Source organism: Cynoglossus semilaevis, chromosome 19 (assembly GCF_000523025.1).
Source record: "Cynoglossus semilaevis isolate Cse_v1.0 chromosome 19, Cse_v1.0, whole genome shotgun sequence".
In the NCBI taxonomy this organism is placed as follows: domain Eukaryota; kingdom Metazoa; phylum Chordata; class Actinopteri; order Pleuronectiformes; family Cynoglossidae; genus Cynoglossus; species Cynoglossus semilaevis.
Genome location: NC_024325.1, coordinates 11486353 through 11506719, shown reverse-complemented (window position 1 = coordinate 11506719; position 20367 = coordinate 11486353). Strand labels below are relative to the sequence as shown.

Genomic DNA, 20367 nt, shown 5'->3' with positions numbered 1-20367 from the left:
TATATTTCCAATGGGGAAAAGCACTATTAAAATCAATCAATCAACCCCTAGAATACAGGTAATCAGTTATTGGTAATTAGCAGTGCATAAATGCTTGAAGGGGCATTAACATCACAGCTAAGATGTGATTACTATAATGTCCCTCAAAATAATGCATGAAAAAAAAAATCAACTCACAGGCTCTTTTCCATCCATGGCCTCCATCCACGTCTTCCTGTCACCTTCTGAAAGAGCCTGGAAAGTAACAGGTGTGTTTCTGTGAAAAACAAGACAAAAGACAAAATATTTCGTCCCATTAGATGCACTGCTTTAGCTTTAAACAATCAATCATACATTTATAATTATTAATAAAAGGTAAAAATAAGATTATAGTGAGAGACTATGACATTCTATGCTCATCTCTCAATTATTAGCCTTTGGTGTATTAATAAGTCTGTGGATCTGGATTGAGACATAATAATTGCACAGGGCGATCTCTGTCTCACTGATGAAATCTGCTAATGAGATATGCAATAAAGTCAGATGCCAAGTTTTACAACGTGAGGGCAACTAAATCAATTGTTAACTAAAACAACTGTGCACTTCGACTGCTATGAAAAACAAAACGAGTAACACTTGCTGAGAACCCTCCTGTAATAAAGATGCTCAATTTCATGAATATAAATGGAATTTTAAATCCAGAAACTCAACACAAAATTTCAGTACTTTAGCACTAGAAATCACAGCACTTCTATCATATATTTGTAGCTTTGTTTGGAAAGATTACTTTGATTTTTACATTGCAAAAGTAGTTTGGAAAACATGTGAGGTATACTAGAGCATAAACAATGGAGTGCATTGAAGTACTGGTGCTAAAATTGGTCCTGGAATTCAAACTTTACTTGAGGATTGGCTTAGATTCACCCCACACAAGTATGAAATGCCATGTTGCTAACCAAGAAAATGTTTTCTAATCTTGAAACACTTCCAACAATATTGTGCAAGAGGAAAATATGACGCATGATGAGAGACAAGATTATGTTTAAGAAAATCTAAAGTAATCAGCAGCAGAACAACCTTGAAACGTGAAGAACTGACTGGTCTGTGTTGTTGACATCTGAAGTGAAAACTGAGAATTAAACCTTGTGGTTTTCCTGTCTTTCATCATTTATTTTAGCCCCACAAGAAATTAACAAAGTTTGTCAGATCTTAAAAAAAATAACTTTGTCGTGTCATTTATGTGAGTCAGGAATTGTTGAAAACACACCAGCTGTTCTTTATGTGTCATAAATAATTTGCAGATTGTAAGATCTCTGTCCTGTTGTCTTTACTTTGGAGTTGGGGCTTTACAGTTATTTATTTGTTTTGCAAAAATCTATCTAATAATAAAAACTGTTCACTAATTTGATGCATATTCACTAACATAAGTCATAGCCATAGCTATTTCTGAAAACACATCATGTGTGTGACGCTGCATCTTCTGTTCATGCGGGTAATTTATGGTAGTCACGTTAAAGAAAATTAAGAACGTAGCATTACTAGGTATATTGTGAACTTAATATATAAGTATATCATGTCACTTGATTAGGTCTGTCGCAGAACATTATGGAAATTAATTGAAAAAAAGGATCTAATGGGACACTGATGTTGAATATTCTGAGCCAAAAAAAACCAAAACGTAATGGCACAAATAAGTTTAACTTTCCAACTTTCAGTGCATAATTCAAACATCTTTTAAACATTTCAAAATACCCTGTGATAATAAACAACACAAGCGTCTATTAAATGCAATGAGTACTGCATGACCTGCTAATATAAATACAATCCAGTCCTCTGTGACATCACAGCGTTTGCCATCTGGTGCTGCGTGCACCCGTTGATAAGGGAATATTTGGGCTGCCATCCATTTAGCCCTTACTCACTGTCCTTGTAAGCCACCTGTTCACCCAACCCTAAACCCATTTATCTCTTTCTTTGCCTGTGGCATTAACTCAGACTTGTTTGTGTTACCTCTCACTTGTTTTTACATCAAAGCAGAAGCGCTTGTCTATGGACTCTGTCTTCCGGCGAATGCAGGATTTCAGTGTCAGCTGTGTCGGGCCCTGCAAGTGACAATGGAATATAACTTAGTCACACTACAGCTTTACAAGACAGACAACTACAAAACATTTTTTAAATGGAAATCTTCATGCAACCAGGTTGCCAAGTTGTTCTGTAGTAAACAAAAATTGTCATCATATTACACAGAATAGCAATATCAAATAATATTAAAATAATATTAAAAGATCACTAAAACTTCTGCATATTTAAGGACAATTGAGCCAACTGAACGGAAAGTGAGTGGAGCCTTCACACAGCTATTGACTTCAACTGAAAACAACTGTCTCCTGCTTTGCAATACACAAAATTAAATGCAAAAATGTATTACTATGTTTAACTTAAACAAATTAACACCCACAACCAAAATTTGATTTAAGATCTACAACAGATTGAGATTTTGGAAAATACCTGTTTGGTGCCAGGCTTCTGTTCACAAGGAACCATGACCAGCTGCCTTCCTTCCTTGTGATACTTGCAATAATATTTGACCCATGTCATACCCAAAGCCCCTGTCAAAAGATTATTTTTAAAAATCAGAGTTTTTATTTGGGAAAATGGTTTCAATGTTGTGATACCAATTCAACACTTACACTTCTCCTGACAGTATAGGTAACCCTCCATTGGCTGGAAGCTGTGCATTTTACAGATTTGAGATGGATGCTTTACCCTCTTCATCAGGTCTTCCATCTCCTCGCGAGTGCTCTCATAGTGATTCCGGGTCTGTGCACCAAACCAGCACGACAGTGAGGTTATGATGTTCAAAAAGACTGTATTTCAGGTTGTAAATACTTACATTCTGCAAGCTGAGCTGCAGTTCTTGCTTGTATGGCATGAAGTCCTGGGTCATTTCCACTGTCAGGTTATTCAGTGTTAAGACACTGTGAAGAAATGCCAGCACCTTTGCAACCAACAAAATGCACATTAATTTGAATTACCACAGTTAAAAACAATCACTGAAAAATATTACATGCACATCAGTATGGCTAAGAGGAGACTTAGAGGAGACTTTTTTATAAGCACATGTACACCGTTGTACTAGCACGATAGTGTAAAGGCCCAAACTACTGTATTTATTTTTACTAGTTTGAATAGTGTGAAGAAATAGAAAAAAGGCACATGTTACACTGGTAATGTGTCTATGGTCCATGTATTTGGATCGTCAAGTCATGCCAGCGTTTGTAAAGTTTGACACGTCATGTGATAGATAATAGGAGAAATCCTCTGACAGGTGACAAAGCAGAGCTGCCTTAAAAAATAAGCAAAAACAAACTTGATTATGCCTTTAATGTTCAAGAAATAATATAAGTTGGGTGGACAAAAACTTATTTTCATTTGGTGCCTCATTCCAGTCACCAGGTTAGTTGTGTTCAACAAAGAGTAGCATTGCAAGAACAAATGCAAAAAAGAACTGCAGTTTAAAACATATATATACAGATAAACCAAATGAAATACTCACAGGCTCCACTATGTCAAATTTCTTCTTGTCTTGTACCTGATGGATCTGATAAACATACTCCACTGATGACTCATAAAAGTTTACACGCTCTTTGTCTAACAGTTCATCAGCCTTCAGAGAAAGGAAGGGGGGGTTATATAAAGCTAGAGATCACAAAAACACGTCACTCAAGTGGAAAAAAAACAAATAGCCGTACCTCTTGAAGCTGACTTTCTTTCTTTTTGGCGGAAAGATTTAAGTGTTTGTCTAACTGGGAGTAATATTTTTCACTCTCTTTTTCAAACTTCTTTTTCTTTTCCTGCAATACAGAGAGGAACATTGTAAAAACAGAAAAGACATACATGGGTTTCAAACCTAGATTGCAGTCACACAAAATGCATAAATGTAAAATATCTCAATACAATTTTCCATTTCTACATCCCATTTGAGGTCTCTTTGCGTACTTGAATCTGGAGTGCAAATTTATTTCCAAATGTCTCTCGGTATTTAGTTCTTTTCAGTATTCTATTTTATTCAGTTCTGCCTCTAATCTTTAAGTGGACTGAATCATGTCCATCCACTGACAAAAGTAACTTGTATAATTTACTTTTTAATATTTTTTTTTAAATATTCCCTTTTGTATTTTAACCAGAAATACAAATAAATACATATAAAGGCAGGTTTTTCTGAAGGCTCTTGGCATAAACTATTTTCAATATTAAGTAATCTAGTGTGAGTGTCATTCTGAATCCAAACCAACAGAACTATTATTTGAGCAGCCCAGAAATAGCATTTCAAGTCTAGCAGCATAAGCCTCTCTTTTTTCTTGGACAGCTGTAAAATCTTGGCTACTTGTCAGTGGAATTTGGGATTTCCACTGGTAGCATCTGTAGTACCTTTTATGTGCACGACATTCATGAAGATACTCTCAATTCAACCCAGAAAGTGAGACATGGAAAATGGAATTTTTAAATCATTACTGATAGGAGTGATTATGTTATTGTTATTGTATTCATTTGCTCCATAACTGTAGATCACTGCAAGTATTATGACTTATTATTACCATTTACATGGCTATCAAGGACGCATGATTTTAAAAACTTAGTGTGTTTTTAAATGATCTAAAAAAGTAAAAAATATCAGGTCCAGACTATTATTTAGCATTGATATGCATTGACTCAATAAGATGTATATTTCATATATAGTCTGAGCATTAGGATCAGTAATTACACTCACCTTTACTACTCCAATTTCCTCTTTCCTGAATTTTTCTAGTGGTTTGATGAGAAGATCACAAGCATTTTGAACCTGCACAGAAAAACGGCGAGCAGCGGTTATTAAAGTCAAATTTAAGTCGTATAAATATGCACTGAACAGTCAGATGTTACATCTGGATACATATAATACTTATATTTTTGCACACTTTTCCTTAACAGTTGATATAATTTCCTAAACTTCCCCTAACTTTTTTGTTTAAATAAAAAAATAATAAAGTTATTTTTAATAATATGTACACAGTTGAGCCAGTTTATTTTCAGTTAAAAAAAAGGTTTTTGTCAAAAAAAAGGTTTTAAAGAGGATGAACAGTTAGTGTGCAAGAAACTGATAACCCACCAGCATCATTCTGTCATCCTCAACTTCCTGCAGAAGACCTGCAAACTCATGGAAGGACTCAGCTGGGTACAAATGACAAAAAGGTTAGTTAAGTTATCTCACCACAATACTATTATCCAATAGTTTCATTTAAGCACCAACAAAGAGATAAACACACACAAGAACACGCACAAACGAGTCAAACTACATATCTTTAGCATCTTTTTAACACCTACACAGGAACTATATTATGCCAGATATGAGACAAAAACCTTTTTAACACCTACACAGGAACTATATCATGCCAGATATGAGACAAAAACACTTACATCTTTCCTCTGGCTTTATTGTTATCTTGTTGTTCCCAAGTTTATCACATATCACAAACTCAATATAAACTTAAGATATTTGACTTGCTACATCATGGTGAACATATGTTGTAGTTGAAATAAGACAGAAGAAACTGTGTTTTCTTCAAAAATCTGTCCATTCCTGATAACTATTTACATTTTTAAAGTGTATGACATATTAGAGAACTGTGGTGTAACCTTACCAATGTTGATTTCATCATCAGTTAGTGAGTCACCAACAAAGTCAAACTGGAACATACTTAAAGTTTGAGAAAACTTCTGCACAGCAACAGAATAACCTAAAATGAAATACAGAAAATCAAACTTTTTTTTCTGCTGGTCTAAAAAATATAAAACTTGTGTTAATCAGTGTTTAACTCAGAAAAGAGACTAGCTGACCAACTGAACCTGCTAGGACGAAACAATAGTGGTGAAGTATTTGGTGAGACTCAAGTCGAATGTGTTTTTCAAGGAATTATCCAAGACTTATCATTAGCTGAAGAAAGCTGTCTCTTATCCAATAGAGTACCATTGTAATTTTTGTTTTTCATAACTGTGTTGCCTTTCACCCCTGTTTTTATTTTCAGTTGTGACTAATCCAAATGATGGAAATGTAAATATGTCAAACTGTCAAGAAAATTATCACAAAGTATCACAGTCAAATCATACTAAAAATATGTAAGAGCTACGTCTGTTATTTTCATAGATTTGATGGATTTTAGTCATTACTGTGCATCTTAAGGGTTGCTTGTAGAACGTGCTGAGAGCTGCTTTTAAAACTTTGGTGAAGCCATTGTCCTCAACAATATTAATCTACCGCCTCTCACAATCAATTTGACAGTTGTGTCAGTCAACTTGTGAGCTGTAGACTTATTAACTGCCCTGCGCTTAGTGAGACTGGTCTGACATGTCTGACTGGATGTTGAAGCCTTTGCTGGAAGAGATGGTATTTCAAGTTTCCACAGCGTAATAACTTGCACACATCATTTTGACGGCTCTAATTCTAGGCAGTAATGGCCTGGCATCGTCCACACACACTGCTCCTCTAAACTTGTGCTGCTCTCTGCTCACTTTGGCGATGGGTTAAAGGCAGAGAACAGTGTGCAAAAGTGCTGTGCATCTGTGAGAATAATTCCCCATTACTTTTTTGTAAGTGTGACTAGCCAGTATAGATTTTTGGTGAATCCTATTTAATTTAATTCTCAGTATATGTCAAAAGTTGTGATTCAACACACATTCTATTTTAATAAGTAATAAAGAAACTGCACTCAGTCCCAAGTTTTCTCTACAGTTCAACAACTTTGAAAACAACTTCATGGCTGAAATTAAAAAAAAGCTTTCTGGCAAATAAACTCTTGCACAATAGGTCTGCATAACAAAACAAAATATCTGTTAGGTAAGTAGGTAGGTAATGTTTTTTTGTTGTGACTTAAAAAATAAGAACAGTCCCTGACCACTCTTTTTTCCTTGTCCTAAAATAAAATGTCAATAAAATGAAAACAAAAGATTAAATTAGTCCAAGTGTAAACTTTAAAGAGAGATATCTAGAAGGGAATTTAACTGTCAATTAGTGCAGGGACACACAGCTATATCTCTGAGAATTATATATTTTTTTCTGTCAAACAAAAACATCTCTGCTTACTTTCTGCTTACTTTAACAAATTTGGCTGCAAAAGAAGTGTACATGACTGGGGGTTGAAAGTCATCGTTTTAGCTTCCAATACCCACTGATGTGTACTTGCCCTAAGCAGTAAAAAATACTGTCTGAAAAGTGAATCATGTAACTGTAACGGGGAAGCACTATTATATGTTGGCCCACAAAGGTTTCATGTTCCACTTTATGTATTCTCTCCTACTTCCTTCTAAACTAAAACTACTATTAATGTTTATTAGAATCACCAAAGTATACTTGTAAATACTATGAATTTTGTCAGGTATATGTGTTGCCTTAACCATTAAAAATAAACAAAACAAGGATAGTCACCACAGGTACAGTTTGGATCTCTCTGTCAAAAATATAACAATATGTAAAATAGATGTGCATGAACAGACTAAAAATCTAGAGACAGGAAATGAAAAGTTAACTTCCTGCCTGTCCAGATGGAGGCCAACTAATTTGACTAAAAACTAAAATTAAAGAAATTAAAGAATTATGGGGGGGGGGGGTTGTTTTGTTTTGTTTTGGGGTTTTTTGCACTACATTTCTCATGTACATGGGTCACATTGACCACCTGATGTCTATTAGAACAACTTTGTATGGAAGAAAACGCAGTTATTGCTGTGATTCTTTATTTCGTCAAATTTCTTAATTTGACGCTGTTTACGACGCAAACTCTATTAGTTGAGAACTAAATAAATATTTAAATTCATTTTTATAAGAAATAACAAAAGATAAGTACGGCCCTCTATTTTTTCTGAGCGCCCCTGGCAACTTTACAGTAGGCATTTTGAATTTTGACACCAGTTGTTATTACTTAGGGAGACAGAAAATAGCATTCTCACCTTTAATTGCAGCGATTACACTGTTGCCATCTTTCACCAACTCTTTGAGGAACTTGTTCGTCCTCTCGAGCTCCAGTTCATAGCATTTGAGAGTCTCTCTGAAGTTGGGACTGTCCACATAGCAGTCACTGAACTCAAGAGGAGGATGTCCCATCTTCAGGACCACTGGGCTTCAGACAAAGGAGTGACTGAGGTCGATAGTGAGCAGCTCTGCCTACACACAAGCACACATCTGACTGATGCAGCTACACCATTGTGTTCATGGGAGGCTCTGGTAACTGCTGTTCTCCTGTGAACTTTAACCAACAGCGTACAAACTTGGTTCACTTCCTTCTTTCGTTACACTGACTGCAAAAAAAAAAAAGCTCGAAAATGCCCACCCTGGCTCTCCACTTCTCCTTGAGTTAGCGTCGGTTCCAGGGCAGGAAGCCTTTTGGAAATGTCCCGTTTCGAAAATACGTCACGCTTCCCTTAAACCTGCGTCTGTCTTTCACCATTATATTATGTCTTTATAGTTAACTTAAACAATAAGTTTGATTTTTTTTTAGAAGTTAGAACGTAAATGAAAACAAACACTTTCCCTATACGTATTTTTGTCTTATTCTTATCCCTAACATCCTCGCCTGCAACGTACCACTAAGCTAGAGTGGACGTAACTCCGTGGCTAAAGACTCATTCCTCCCTTTCCGGATCCAGGCAGTTCTTAAAGGAAACGCAGCCAAATTCCGGTTACAAAAATGCTTTTGTAGAACTTGTATGCTACTTCAAAAATAGGAATTACACATGTATTAGTAGAAAACTTACTAATGCTCCTGTCAACAAAGTCTTTGCCAATTTAATGTAAGAAGTGTAAATTGTTTTATTATTATTATTATTATTATTATCAATTACCAGACACAAGAACATAAGCTGAATCAAATTTATTTTCGTTTTCATCACCATGATCTTTGAGGATGTAGGCTGGCTTTAACCTGTAACCTTTCTGTCCTCAGGAAATTCCAGACACACTGGATGTTGACATCAGGCTTCCCTGCGGCCATAAATCAATATGAATGAGGACAGTTGTAGTTTCATCAGAGTTGTTGATTCACAGCAGAACTAATTTTAGCTGGAATCAGATCTCTACCCAATGATACTGCAATACTAAATATTATTGTATTTCTGTTTTACACTTTGTTGGTTTGTTTTGTCATCAATGCTGACCATATCCGTATAAATGCAGTCCTGAAAGGGGGCCTCAATTAAAGCTTTTAATTAAACTTTTAGAACTGTGAGGCTTCTATAATCTCCTATGCAGCAGCCGTTTTTCTGCACCCTAATCAGGTTTTTGTGCATAGTTGAGCTAATTTGCCAGGTTTTATTGTAAAATTGACAAAATCCTTGTACAGAAAGGTCTACAAGAATCCATCCTGACGTGAGAGTTAAAAGCAATCAGAATAAAAAGTGGATTTGATTTAGAATCATCCTATATTTGCTACAGAAATATTTCAAAACACATATTTTACAAAGTAATGTCACTTTTTTTAGCATCTACAGCAACAATGCAGAAATAGTGGTAAAGCACCTTTTTATTCCTGTTACTGAGTAAGCATGTTGTTAGCGCCATATGACTTCCTGTTTTAGCAGTAATGTGCCATTACTGCATGTCACAATCTTCCTGTTTTTATTGAAACAGATTGCAAACTGTTTTAATACCAAGAACCCAGTCAAATTGCCATTAAAGTTATTACATTATCAAACTAATATTATGAATAAAAAATACAAGCTACAAATTTGTGTTATAGCAATAAATAAATAAAACTATACAGTACAGTAACAACGAAAAAGCTGCATCAGTGTTTTCTGAACGTGACCTGCGGATGCAATTCTTTACCAAAAAGAATCTCAGCAAAATAAACAAGCCTGGAGATGCTGACAGAAAAGACCTGTGAGCTTAGGAATGTACCTGAGGTTTGGCCCCATATTCTGCAGTCCTACTCTCTACATCACTAAACACATTACAGTTATGGCAGGGAGACAGATGTGGTTCCCACAGAAATTCTTGAGCTTTGCATAAATTAAAACAGTGGCTCTGACACTGTTTGTTTGCTCACTGTAAATGGCGCTTTTGTGTGTGAGAGGCATATGACCTTTCCAGTGCAGGGCCGCGGCTAGTGTGAGAGAAATCAATAGCAATGCAAAGTCATGGTACTCTGACGCTCGTATTCAAACTCATAGAATGAAAAAGAAATAGATCCAACGCTTAAGGTGAGTAAATATTTAGATTCATTGTAAATCATCTAGCTAAAAAAAGCTGTTTGATTTTTTTTTCTTGTTTCTGCATTTCCTCTGTGTCTTTGTTTATAGTTTAAAGTAATGACTTGACCACTAAATTCAAGAATAAATCAATCAATTTGACTCAGCTTGACTGGTACAAGACATTTTGTGTTGCTTCAAGAGTAACAAAAAGTAGGTGCCTGCAGTATCTCTGTCCTCATGCGCTTCGTTTTATGGGTGAGTTTTTTTGCATTGCCTGAGGGCAGCTGTCTTTTTATGTAAACCTGGAGTTTTTCTGTATGTGAACACTTGTTTACAACACCGTTGTAGTTTTCTCTGTTGTTTTTACCATGTATGATTGACCAAAAATCACACTGTAAAGACATTAGTCATTCATTTCAGTGGAAACTAAGTGTTTCTAATAGTTAAAGGTAGAGTTGATAAATGCTGCTGGAAGTAGTGAAGAACTATCAGTAGACAAGGAAAGGATTGCTGAAGCTAAAGCTGAAGTGCAGTTAAAGAACTGGTAGGAAGATGTCAGGTGTGATGTCAGATCACCGTAGAGACAAGGAAAGTCAGCACATTATAGAGCAGTAGACGTCTGCCCCATAGGTGCAGCAGCAACAGAGGTAGGGAGAGATGCGGCTCTATCCTTGGGTGCATGGGGAAAGGCTACCAGAGTTTGGCCACTGGGCAAACACAGCCTCGATGTCCTCCTGTTGAGCCTCGATCCCTCCAAGACTCCCTGAAACCATGTCCTCTCTCCACTTCAAATGTTTTCTTTTACTTAGAAAGGGGCTGTTCCCTGGGGGGAGTTTATTTGGATACAGGACGAACACCAGAAAGCAAAGTGAGAAACTTTAATCACTAATTTAACTGCACAAATTTGTGAAAAATATTTTCACAAATTTGCTTTTCCTTAATCATTAAAACAAAACTATTCACGATGGCATACTGCATTGTACAAAAATACCGTATACTCATTTCCCATTTTCAGAAGGAGCTGAGTGGCCGTCACAGCTCCTGCCAGAGAATCTTGAACCTTGATCAAAAGGTTTGCACCCATTTATTTATTTAATAATTATCAAATAAATTATGATTTAAATAATTATGCTAAGGGTACCAGTAAAAATATATTGTCAAATTAATTCTATGAAATAGCAACTATAAATATATATAAACACTATATTTATATGTTTACAAGACAGAATATTTCAAGTAGTAAAGTGTTCTTTCTTGCTATATATTTGGACACTTCTAAAGAGTATATACTTTAAATATGTTTGTGTGGAATCAGTGCAGATGAAGGTTTTACTGTTTTGATATTGTATATGTGAAATATCTAGCTTGACTTTCAGAGCCTGAACCAAAGATGAACTGGGCAACGTTTTATGCAGTCATCAGCGGGGTGAACAGACATTCTACAGGCATCGGCCGAATCTGGCTCTCTGTTATCTTCATCTTCCGCATCCTGGTCCTGGTGGTGGCAGCAGAGAGTGTTTGGGGTGACGAGAAGTCCAGCTTCATCTGCAACACCCAGCAACCAGGCTGCAACAGTGTCTGCTATGACTACTTCTTCCCAATCTCTCATGTTCGTCTGTGGGCACTTCAACTTATCGTGGTTGCCACTCCTGCCCTTTTGGTAGCCATGCATGTGGCACACCGGCGGCACTTAGACAAGAGGATCTACAGACTGTCAGGAAGGACCAGCCCCAAAGACATTGAGCAGCTCAAGACCCAGAAAATGAAAATCACCGGTGCTTTGTGGTGGACATATGTCATTAGCCTGTTGTTTCGTGCCATATTTGAAGTCATCTTCATGTGTTTGTTTTACATCATTTATCCTGGATATAAGATGATCCGGCTGGTCAAGTGTGACTCTTACCCCTGTCCAAACACAGTGGATTGCTTTGTGTCCAGGCCTACAGAGAAAACAGTATTCACCATGTTTATGCTGGCTGCATCAGGTGTTTGTATTTTTCTAAATGTGGCTGAAATCGTTTTCTTGATGGGGAAAGCCTACAGCAAACATTTGCACCGCACTGGTGATGCAACCTCTGTGGCTTGGATTCAACAAAAACTCAACTTTTTCTAATAAAATTTGATTAGATTTTTTTTAGCTGAAAAGGGTTATAACCAAGAAGCTGCTGTTTTTTTAGACATCATTTTATGCTATACTTCAAAATCTTAAATGTTAGTGTGGCCACGATTTCTTCTAATGGTAACACATTTTTAACAGCTATTTTGTACTTAACATAAGGTCACAAAATACTGGGAATATGGTCTTAATGTTCAGACACCTGTGTATTTTTTTGCTGCAAAAAATTAACATTCTTATTAAAATATTTTATTGTCTTTTATTAAAATAATTTTACATTATTTACATACATTTTTATAATATAAACTAAATACATGTATACTATCTTGTATATCATATCATACATTATAAAAGTGGTGGTATGTGTTACAGTGCAATATGCATTTACAGAGAGTCTCCAGCAGCATGTACTTATCTAATAACAATGTATTAATCAAATGGATAAGGAAAAATAAACTTTTGTTCCTTTAAATCAAGATTCTCTTTCAAAATGTTGTTTTTAGGTTAGGTATTAAGGGTGTTACATACCGTAGTTTACCAGCTTCTCTCAGCATACACAAGTATCCAAAACGAGTTCTCGTATTCACTGAATACAAAGCTGTACTTCGGGGTTGTACTTGCTTAAAAATCGGTCTTTTTTGGTGGGTTTGACCGCATTTTCTTCTTTATTTTTTGGTTTTAAATACTTCTTGATATCTTTCACTTCAGACTGGAGGCCGCCCAAGTGCCTCTCTCTGTTTATTGAAGCTTGTTAATAATCTGAATGACATATTACCGCCACCAAGTGGTTGGAAGCTGTATTGTAACTGAGCGTCTCATGGATTACAGTGATATCTCTATTGTCTGCACTGATTACCGACGCGTCACTTTATTGGCACTACAAGGAAGTCCAGTGGCCCCGTCAGTTTAGTTAAGTGAGTTTAGAGTGTACAGTACTGTATTCTTTTTTTTCCCCATTGTTGCATTTGGTCACATTTCTAAAATATTTAAACATCTATATAAATCTTTCAAGATCTGTATAAATAACAAGACAGTGAGAATTTGGCATTTTTGTCACAAATTAGGTTGCAGTCATATCAAAGCCTATTTTCAGTTGTAAGCAGTGTATCTATGATATAAACAAAGAAATATACCCCAAATAAATCTTCTCAGCTTTCAGTGGCACCATCACCTTTTTTGGACACCAGAACCTGCATGCCAATCTGCCACCTGTGGGGACACATCTCACACTGATTACTATTCTCAGGGCCAAAGTGCAGAGTTTTGAGTTATCAATAGTCTGGCCATGTGAGGGGTCAGTGTGAAGCTGACAATGACTGACCAGAGGGACAGCTGCCCCCCGCCCCCGCAGCTAAAATGCCCTAAATGCCCTACAGTGGTGAGTCTAATAAAAGCACAAAATACACATGAACACAAACTAGTTTATGTTTATGTCATTTAAGCTGGAAAACAAAAATAATATAAACATCATTTATTCATCATAGTTATAAATGTTCATTTATTTAGCTATTAAGCTTTTTTCTGGATTAATTTCAAACAACTACTTGCTAACAAAAATCTAATATATAAACATAAATGTATTACTAATTATTTAATAACTTTGTTGTTGAATGATATCTTTCATAAAAAACAATTATAACGGGAACATACATAAAAAATTAAAAAGGGATTATTCACACTCCAAAAATGGCTAGTTTATACATCCACTTGAAAAGAATATTGCAATTTGACTTTACTTAGTCATAAACTTTAAAGTGACATCTACAGTTCAATAACAAGTGACACTAAAATGTTGCTTTTTGGAAATGTAAATGTATTTTTGTCTTCGCAGTGACCCAAAGCAGTGGATGTACAGTTTGTAGCAATCACAAGGGTCAGCTCTCCATGTGAGTAAAAACAAGGCCACTCCCATCAAACATGACTTATATTTAGCACTCACTGACATGGAAGGCTAACCTTCACCCTCACTGGGCTGCTTGGCTGCCACTCACTTAAGCAGAGACACCTCTTAAGTGAAAAGCTATAACCTTCTCCATAGTCAGGCAGAATTCAACGTTTTTAATTTCTGCTGCTGGACAGGATTTGCTGGTGATGACTGAAGAGCACTAAGTAGAGTTAACATCAGACTAGGAACTATCCCAAAGAACTCTCTCAATGCCTAATGCCTTTTCCTCAGGGCTAAGGAAAACATGGCAGTCACCAAGTAACCAAATCAGCTCTGCGGTTAGAGGTGACCAATATCAGGTATGTTTCGCTGCCACTGATATACACAGCACAGTAGCTATCATAGTTATTTGAGATCTGGAGCTAACTTAGCTAGCTCCACCACAGCTTCCACACTCTCTGGACTGAACTTCTAATTGTGTAATAATAATTATATATATTTTTCCAGCTTTGATCTGCTTTTAAATGTCCACCTGATTAGTGTTCTAACAGGTTCTCAGCAGGACCACGTTTTCACTGTGTGTGTTTGTTACTGTATACTGTAGACGGGAATTTGATATGACTGCGGTGGAACTTGAAAGCATTTTTCATTCTCTCAAGAAAGAGCTCTAAATGTTAAAAAATGAAATCTCTCTCTAATAAAGCCGTTATAAAAGAATTTCATATTTTAGAACACAAGCTACAAGTTTTCTCACACCTTTACTGTATGTGAGAATACACAAAGTCCAGTGTCACAATATAAACATCAGCATTTTATTTGGAATTTATACAATTTTAAAAATATTTCAGTTCTCAGATAATATCGGGGGTTGCACTTTTTTATATATAGTCCTGCTTTTGAATACGTGTTTGGAGCAGCACGGTATGAGGAGGATGGTAAAGTGCAAAAAAATGTGTCTCTATACACGTCTGAACTGTTTACTGCCGTGCTGACCTGATACCTCTCTGAAACGCACCCAGATATTATTTCTAGCAGACTGGAAACATGACTCAAGTCTCTGACAGCTCCATCATTTAGAAAGGGATGTCGGCAGCTGAACCTTTAAGAGGGAAGAACAAAAAGTTCAAGGAGTTCAGCTAAATCATGTGTTTTCCAAAATTGAGTTGAAGGTATTCTACCAGAGTGCCGACCAGACAAACTGCAACTGTGTGATTATAATGTACAAATTGTGTTAGCTTCACAGTCAGGTGCAAAAGCAAAGAAAGAGGCAATTAAGGAGAAACTGTTGGTCTTTGGTTTCAACCTAAACTGAAGGTTAATGCTGCCTGTTGTGTGCTTTACTGTATGAAGGAACCTCTTGTTCGAATGTTATATGTTTCACTGTATTCACAGTTTTTTTCATGCTGCCCTGGAGTGACCTCAGAGTCACAAACACAGACTTCCAAGTATTTCAGACCAAACTACAACAAACGTCTCCCTATTAAAAAAAACAAAAACAGATCATATTATAGTTTAGTTTTTGTATGGTATTCTACCAACACCGTTGTACCTTTTGTTGGTTAATATTAAGATTGCTTTAAATTCTCCTAACTGTGAAATATTTATAGATTTCACATTGACTTTTCTTGTCTTCACAGGCTTTTCTATTTTTTTGTTTTTTCTAAATAAAGCAGTTTTGTCCATATCGGAGCCACTATGGGGGACTGGAACTTGTTGGGGAAGCTGCTGGAGAGTGCGCAGGAACACTCCACAGTGGTGGGCAAAGTATGGCTGACTGTGCTGTTCATCTTTCGCATCCTGGTTCTGGGAACGGCAGCTGAAAAGGTGTGGGGTGACGAGCTGTCCGGCTTCACCTGCGATACCAAGCAACCTGGTTGTCAGAACGTCTGCTATGACAAGACCTTCCCTATTTCACATATTCGCTTTTGGGTGATGCAAATTATCTTTGTTTCCACACCGACTCTAATTTACCTGGGCCACATCCTCCATCTTGTCCGCATGGAGGAAAAGGAAAAGCAAAAGGAAAAGGAGAGGGAGGAGGCGATCCAAAATGAGAAGTCCCTTGAAATCAAGGCCAAAAAGGCCTCGGTCAAAGATAACCAAGGTCATGTGCGCTTAAAGGGCGCACTGCTGCGAACCTACGTGTTCAACATTATCTTTAAGACCTTGTTCGAAGTGGGTTTCATTGTGGCTCAGTACTTTTTGTACGGCTTCGAGCTGAAGGCCATGTACACCTGTGACCGCTGGCCCTGCCCCAACATGGTGAACTGCTACATCTCCCGGCCTACTGAGAAGACAGTGTTCATCCTCTTCATGCTTGCGGTGGCCTGCATCTCACTGCTACTTAACTTGGTGGAAATGTACCATCTCGGTTTCACTAAATGCCACCAGGGCCTCCGCTACAGGCGGTCACACGCATCACCTGAGGCCCCCAGGCATCTACCAGAAGCAGCTCTGCCCTTTGTACCAAGCTACGACTACTTCTCTGGGCACACCGCTGTGCCAGAGCCTTACGCTACAGACCCCAAATACGGCATTGGTGAACCAAACTCTGCTTACAGCCCCTACAACAGCAAGGTGGTTTACAAGCAGAACAGAGACAACATGGCCGTGGAGAGAAAAGGCAAATCAGAGGATGACTTGAAGGAGAAAAAAAACTCCATCACGGCCTTTGAAATGCCTGTTGAGAACCAGCGGAGGAACAGTCAGTCGAGCAAGCACAGCAACAACAAGACCAGGTTAAATGATTTGAAAATCTAGTTGTTCTCTGTCTATTCTTTTTAACTTGGGGATCATGAATTCAAACATTCAGTAAACATTTATAAACAAATTAGAAGATCCTCAGGGAGGATTGCACTTTTTATGTAGAGGTACTGTTTATCTACAGTACCTTTTTATACCCACACTACTGTAGCCTTGTACTTCATATGCCCAGAACACAAACTGTATTCACTTGACCAGGACAACCTTCTGAGATTAGCAATCTCTTTTACAAGAGTGTCCTAGATCAGCAGCGCCACACAATGTTGGGACTTTAAGCTCAGGTTTACTAGTTGGAACGACTGGTTTACAACAATAATGCCAAAAAAGAAAACTACATTGACACGTACTTGTATGAGGGATTACCAGCATTTGTTTAAGCTTTGTAAAAAAAAAAGAAAAAAGAAAAAAAAGAAAAAAACTTCTACAGGGGCCATGTACTGTACACTTCTAACAGGGGTTACTGAAGTATCAAGCACCAAAGTCAACATATCACAAACTAATGACATAATAGTTTACAGTTTGTTTTTGGTGATATTTCTGTTTTGATGACATTTTGATACAATGACTGAACTGATTTCTTCTTTTTAAAAGGTAATATTAACTGGGAGCCCGAACTGTTTTCTACTGTTTTATTGATCATAAACTGTAATGCCGTCTTCCTAATACAGTTAATATTTATGGTCAATATGATACTGATTATATGTACTGGGGTAAATTAAAAAAAGGTTTTGGATAAATTTAAAAAGGCCATGAAAAGGACAAATTAATTTAGCTATTTCTCATCTTAAGTCTAAACACGTTTGGGTTGTTTCCCGAAAAAAATAAATGCTTTGAGAATTTCTTGGTCTCGGTCCAAGGACTGAATATGAGTTACTTTCAAATGTTGTTTCAGTTTTGGGAAAATAAAACAAACCAAAGCTTGAATTATTTAATCCTCCTGAGATAAGTGTCTTAACTTGTTTTAGTTGTTATTTATGTGATTAAAACATCTCTTTTTTGACTTACCATCATGTCTTCCTCATTCTTGCCTGTCACATTTCTGGCTGATATATTATGTTATTTTATTGTAAAAAACACACTACGTTAGTTACGGTAAAGTTGTGAGCCAGAATAGAGTGATTGACAGGCAGAGACTGGCTTGTCAATCAGAAACGCTGACACCACAGGCTATAATGATTTATTACAGGCCACTTCTGACATTCAACCTGGAGGCTATTTTAGTTACTGTTCTGTCACAGTGAGCAGTGATGTCCATGACTGACACATCACCAGGTCACCGAGGATTGACCTTTGGTAGACTTGAACACAATAACTAAAACTCCTTAATGTTAAACCAAATTAAACGCACTGAAGCGTCTTCTTCCTCTGACTTTTACAGCTAAGTTATGTCCGGTCAGTCAGGTCGTTTAATCAGCAACTTTTGGAAAGCAGGTCAACTAAACTATTAGTATCTACTGCCCACATGACTTCATTTTAAAACCATGTTTCTGCCTTTTATTTGTATTTACTTGCACACAGTTTCCTGAGGGGCTCAGGTGTTCACAACATGGCCAACAAATTAATCTTAAAATAAATCTTTATTAGGTTTTTAAAGTCAAATCACTGACATAGATAACGTCATTCAGGCGTAACATTACAACAAACACTTAACCGAGCATCTCAAATCAAATTTCTTCACGTGCAAAACACATAATTCAAAATGAACCAGGTCCAGCAAAATGATTAAATATATTTTAGTGTGGTGTTTTTAAAATTAAAGGGCTTTCCTGTTCAAAATGTAGCTTTGTAGCTACTTTATTCCATTATGAAAATTAAGGGTAAGCCTATTTATGTGGGTTTATAAATACAAACAACTGATTCAACAAGTAATGACTTAGAATTCCTAACTGAAGCAGTTTACACAAGGACCATGTGGTGGAGTAGAAGTACACGTTTTAACGTCTGGCTGAATGTCCTTTTTTGAATTTATTTTCAAAGGATCCTTCTCCTTTGTTGCTATAAGCATTCAAGAAGAACAGACCTTGGGTAAATATCCCTGACATTTTTGTGATTTAAAGCTTTGAAAAGAAGGACAAAAAATGTCAAACCAGATGCTGCCGCCACACAAAATACTGATTCAGAAAACAATTATTCGTAGAAAGAAAATAAATGCGTTACAAGATAATGTCACCAAAATGTTAAGTAAAATAAAGAGCAGAACAAGCCCAGACGGCACACACTGTTGACTCATGTGTCCCAGTGCTGCCCTTGACTCAAAGTGAGTACTGTCCCTTTTGAGGTCTTGTAATTCATATTGTACAATATATTACACCATAGTTTTGATCCTAAATATGAAAAAAGGAATAGCAATAATCGCCGTATAACACATGAATTTAATCAGATTTTTAAATGCATGGGCAGAATGGCGCACACTGTATATCCCATTGTTTCATCGTCTATTCACCTATTTATGCTCTAATACACAGTCCGTCAATCCACAGGTTATTTACACACACTGCAGGTGCTTAAAATATCATTCAAACTGCCAACACATGTTGGCAGAGGCTTCAAATTCAGGTCAGACGTCCGGCTTGTGTCCGGTCTGGTCTCAACGAGCACAGGGCAGTAAATCAGTCTACAGCTGACAACCAGATTAACATTTTACATAAGCTCTCCATGCATCTTACAAGCCACCAAGATGCACACTAAAATCCACCAACACACTGAAGATACATTTCGAGTCATACTTTTGCATATTTCTCTAGACTTTTTTTTGCATATTTATTATATCCTATCGTTGAATTTATCACAATTGAAAACAGTTGTGAAACACACATCTAACTGCTGTCATTCGTCTTTCTGTTTCGGCAATATACAGATTTAGGAATGTTGTCACAAACAATCATGACTAATTGTGATTAAACCAGAGCTATCCTGTGGATATTTCTTATGCAAAAATATAATTAACAAACAGAAGAAGAGACAGAGCTCTAAAACATGTGAATCCACTGTAGAGAAAATTCTGCAGCAAAGGCATATATACACAAATGTCTCTCAGATTTTCCAGCACTTACATGATCTTAAAAAAAAAGTGCAATTATTCACCCAGACGGAAGCAAATAAACAAAAACAAACAACCAATAAAAAGGCACAGGAACCAGACATTAACAAAGAAACCCTATATATATATATATATATATATATATATATATGCCATATACTATACATCTATTAATGGCAAAGGGTAAAAAAAAATTCCACTCTGCTCCATAGTTGTACATAATTTTCATCCTGTAATAAACTGAAGTGCTGTGTGAAGTGTTCGGAAAATGGAAAACGACCTCAATGACGTCAGAATGCTGCATCTGCAGCAGCAGGCGTTGCCCTACATTTACAGCAAAGCCAACATAAACACTGTAACTGTAAC

At 36.7% G+C, this 20367-nt stretch overlaps 3 protein-coding genes across 7 annotated transcripts in view; 2 read left to right on the top strand and 1 right to left on the bottom strand.

Moving 5' to 3' along the window:
• Positions 1 to 8588, bottom strand: part of ophn1 (oligophrenin 1) — a 14831-nt gene extending 6243 nt beyond the window's left edge. The window contains exons 1-12 of the mRNA XM_025065963.1: positions 8340 to 8588; positions 7960 to 8255; positions 5661 to 5756; positions 5129 to 5190; positions 4751 to 4822; positions 3732 to 3833; positions 3536 to 3646; positions 2873 to 2977; positions 2670 to 2799; positions 2488 to 2588; positions 1990 to 2081; positions 178 to 256 (exon numbers count right to left, since the gene is read on the bottom strand). Coding sequence (XP_024921731.1) covers positions 178 to 256; positions 1990 to 2081; positions 2488 to 2588; positions 2670 to 2799; positions 2873 to 2977; positions 3536 to 3646; positions 3732 to 3833; positions 4751 to 4822; positions 5129 to 5190; positions 5661 to 5756; positions 7960 to 8113 — 1104 coding nt within the window. The 5' untranslated portion in view covers positions 8114 to 8255; positions 8340 to 8588. The remainder of the gene's footprint in view (positions 1 to 177; positions 257 to 1989; positions 2082 to 2487; positions 2589 to 2669; positions 2800 to 2872; positions 2978 to 3535; positions 3647 to 3731; positions 3834 to 4750; positions 4823 to 5128; positions 5191 to 5660; positions 5757 to 7959; positions 8256 to 8339) is intronic.
• Positions 8589 to 8731: 143 nt separating this feature from the next.
• On the top strand, positions 8732 to 12814 carry LOC103395302 (gap junction beta-1 protein-like). Of its 4 annotated transcripts, none has more exons than XM_017041585.2 (4): positions 8732 to 10206; positions 11007 to 11065; positions 11213 to 11269; positions 11562 to 12814. In XM_017041585.2, exon 4 carries the CDS (start codon positions 11588 to 11590, stop codon positions 12308 to 12310), a length of 723 nt encoding a protein of 240 aa, XP_016897074.1. In that variant the 5' UTR covers positions 8732 to 10206; positions 11007 to 11065; positions 11213 to 11269; positions 11562 to 11587; the 3' UTR covers positions 12311 to 12814. The 4 variants fall into 4 exon arrangements, with proteins under 4 accessions (XP_016897074.1, XP_016897073.1, XP_024921737.1 ...); XM_017041584.2 differs by having other exon boundaries at positions 11574 to 12813; XM_025065969.1 differs by lacking the exon at positions 11007 to 11065.
• Positions 12815 to 13958: 1144 nt separating this feature from the next.
• Positions 13959 to 18049, top strand: gja2 (gap junction protein, alpha 2). 2 transcript variants are annotated; one of them, XM_008332959.2, is made up of 2 exons: positions 13959 to 14557; positions 15872 to 18049. In XM_008332959.2, exon 2 carries the CDS (start codon positions 15894 to 15896, stop codon positions 16956 to 16958), a length of 1065 nt encoding a protein of 354 aa, XP_008331181.1. In that variant the 5' UTR covers positions 13959 to 14557; positions 15872 to 15893; the 3' UTR covers positions 16959 to 18049. The 2 variants fall into 2 exon arrangements, with proteins under 2 accessions (XP_008331181.1, XP_008331180.1); XM_008332958.2 differs by having other exon boundaries at positions 15836 to 18048.
• The last annotated feature ends 2318 nt before the right edge of the window (positions 18050 to 20367 follow it).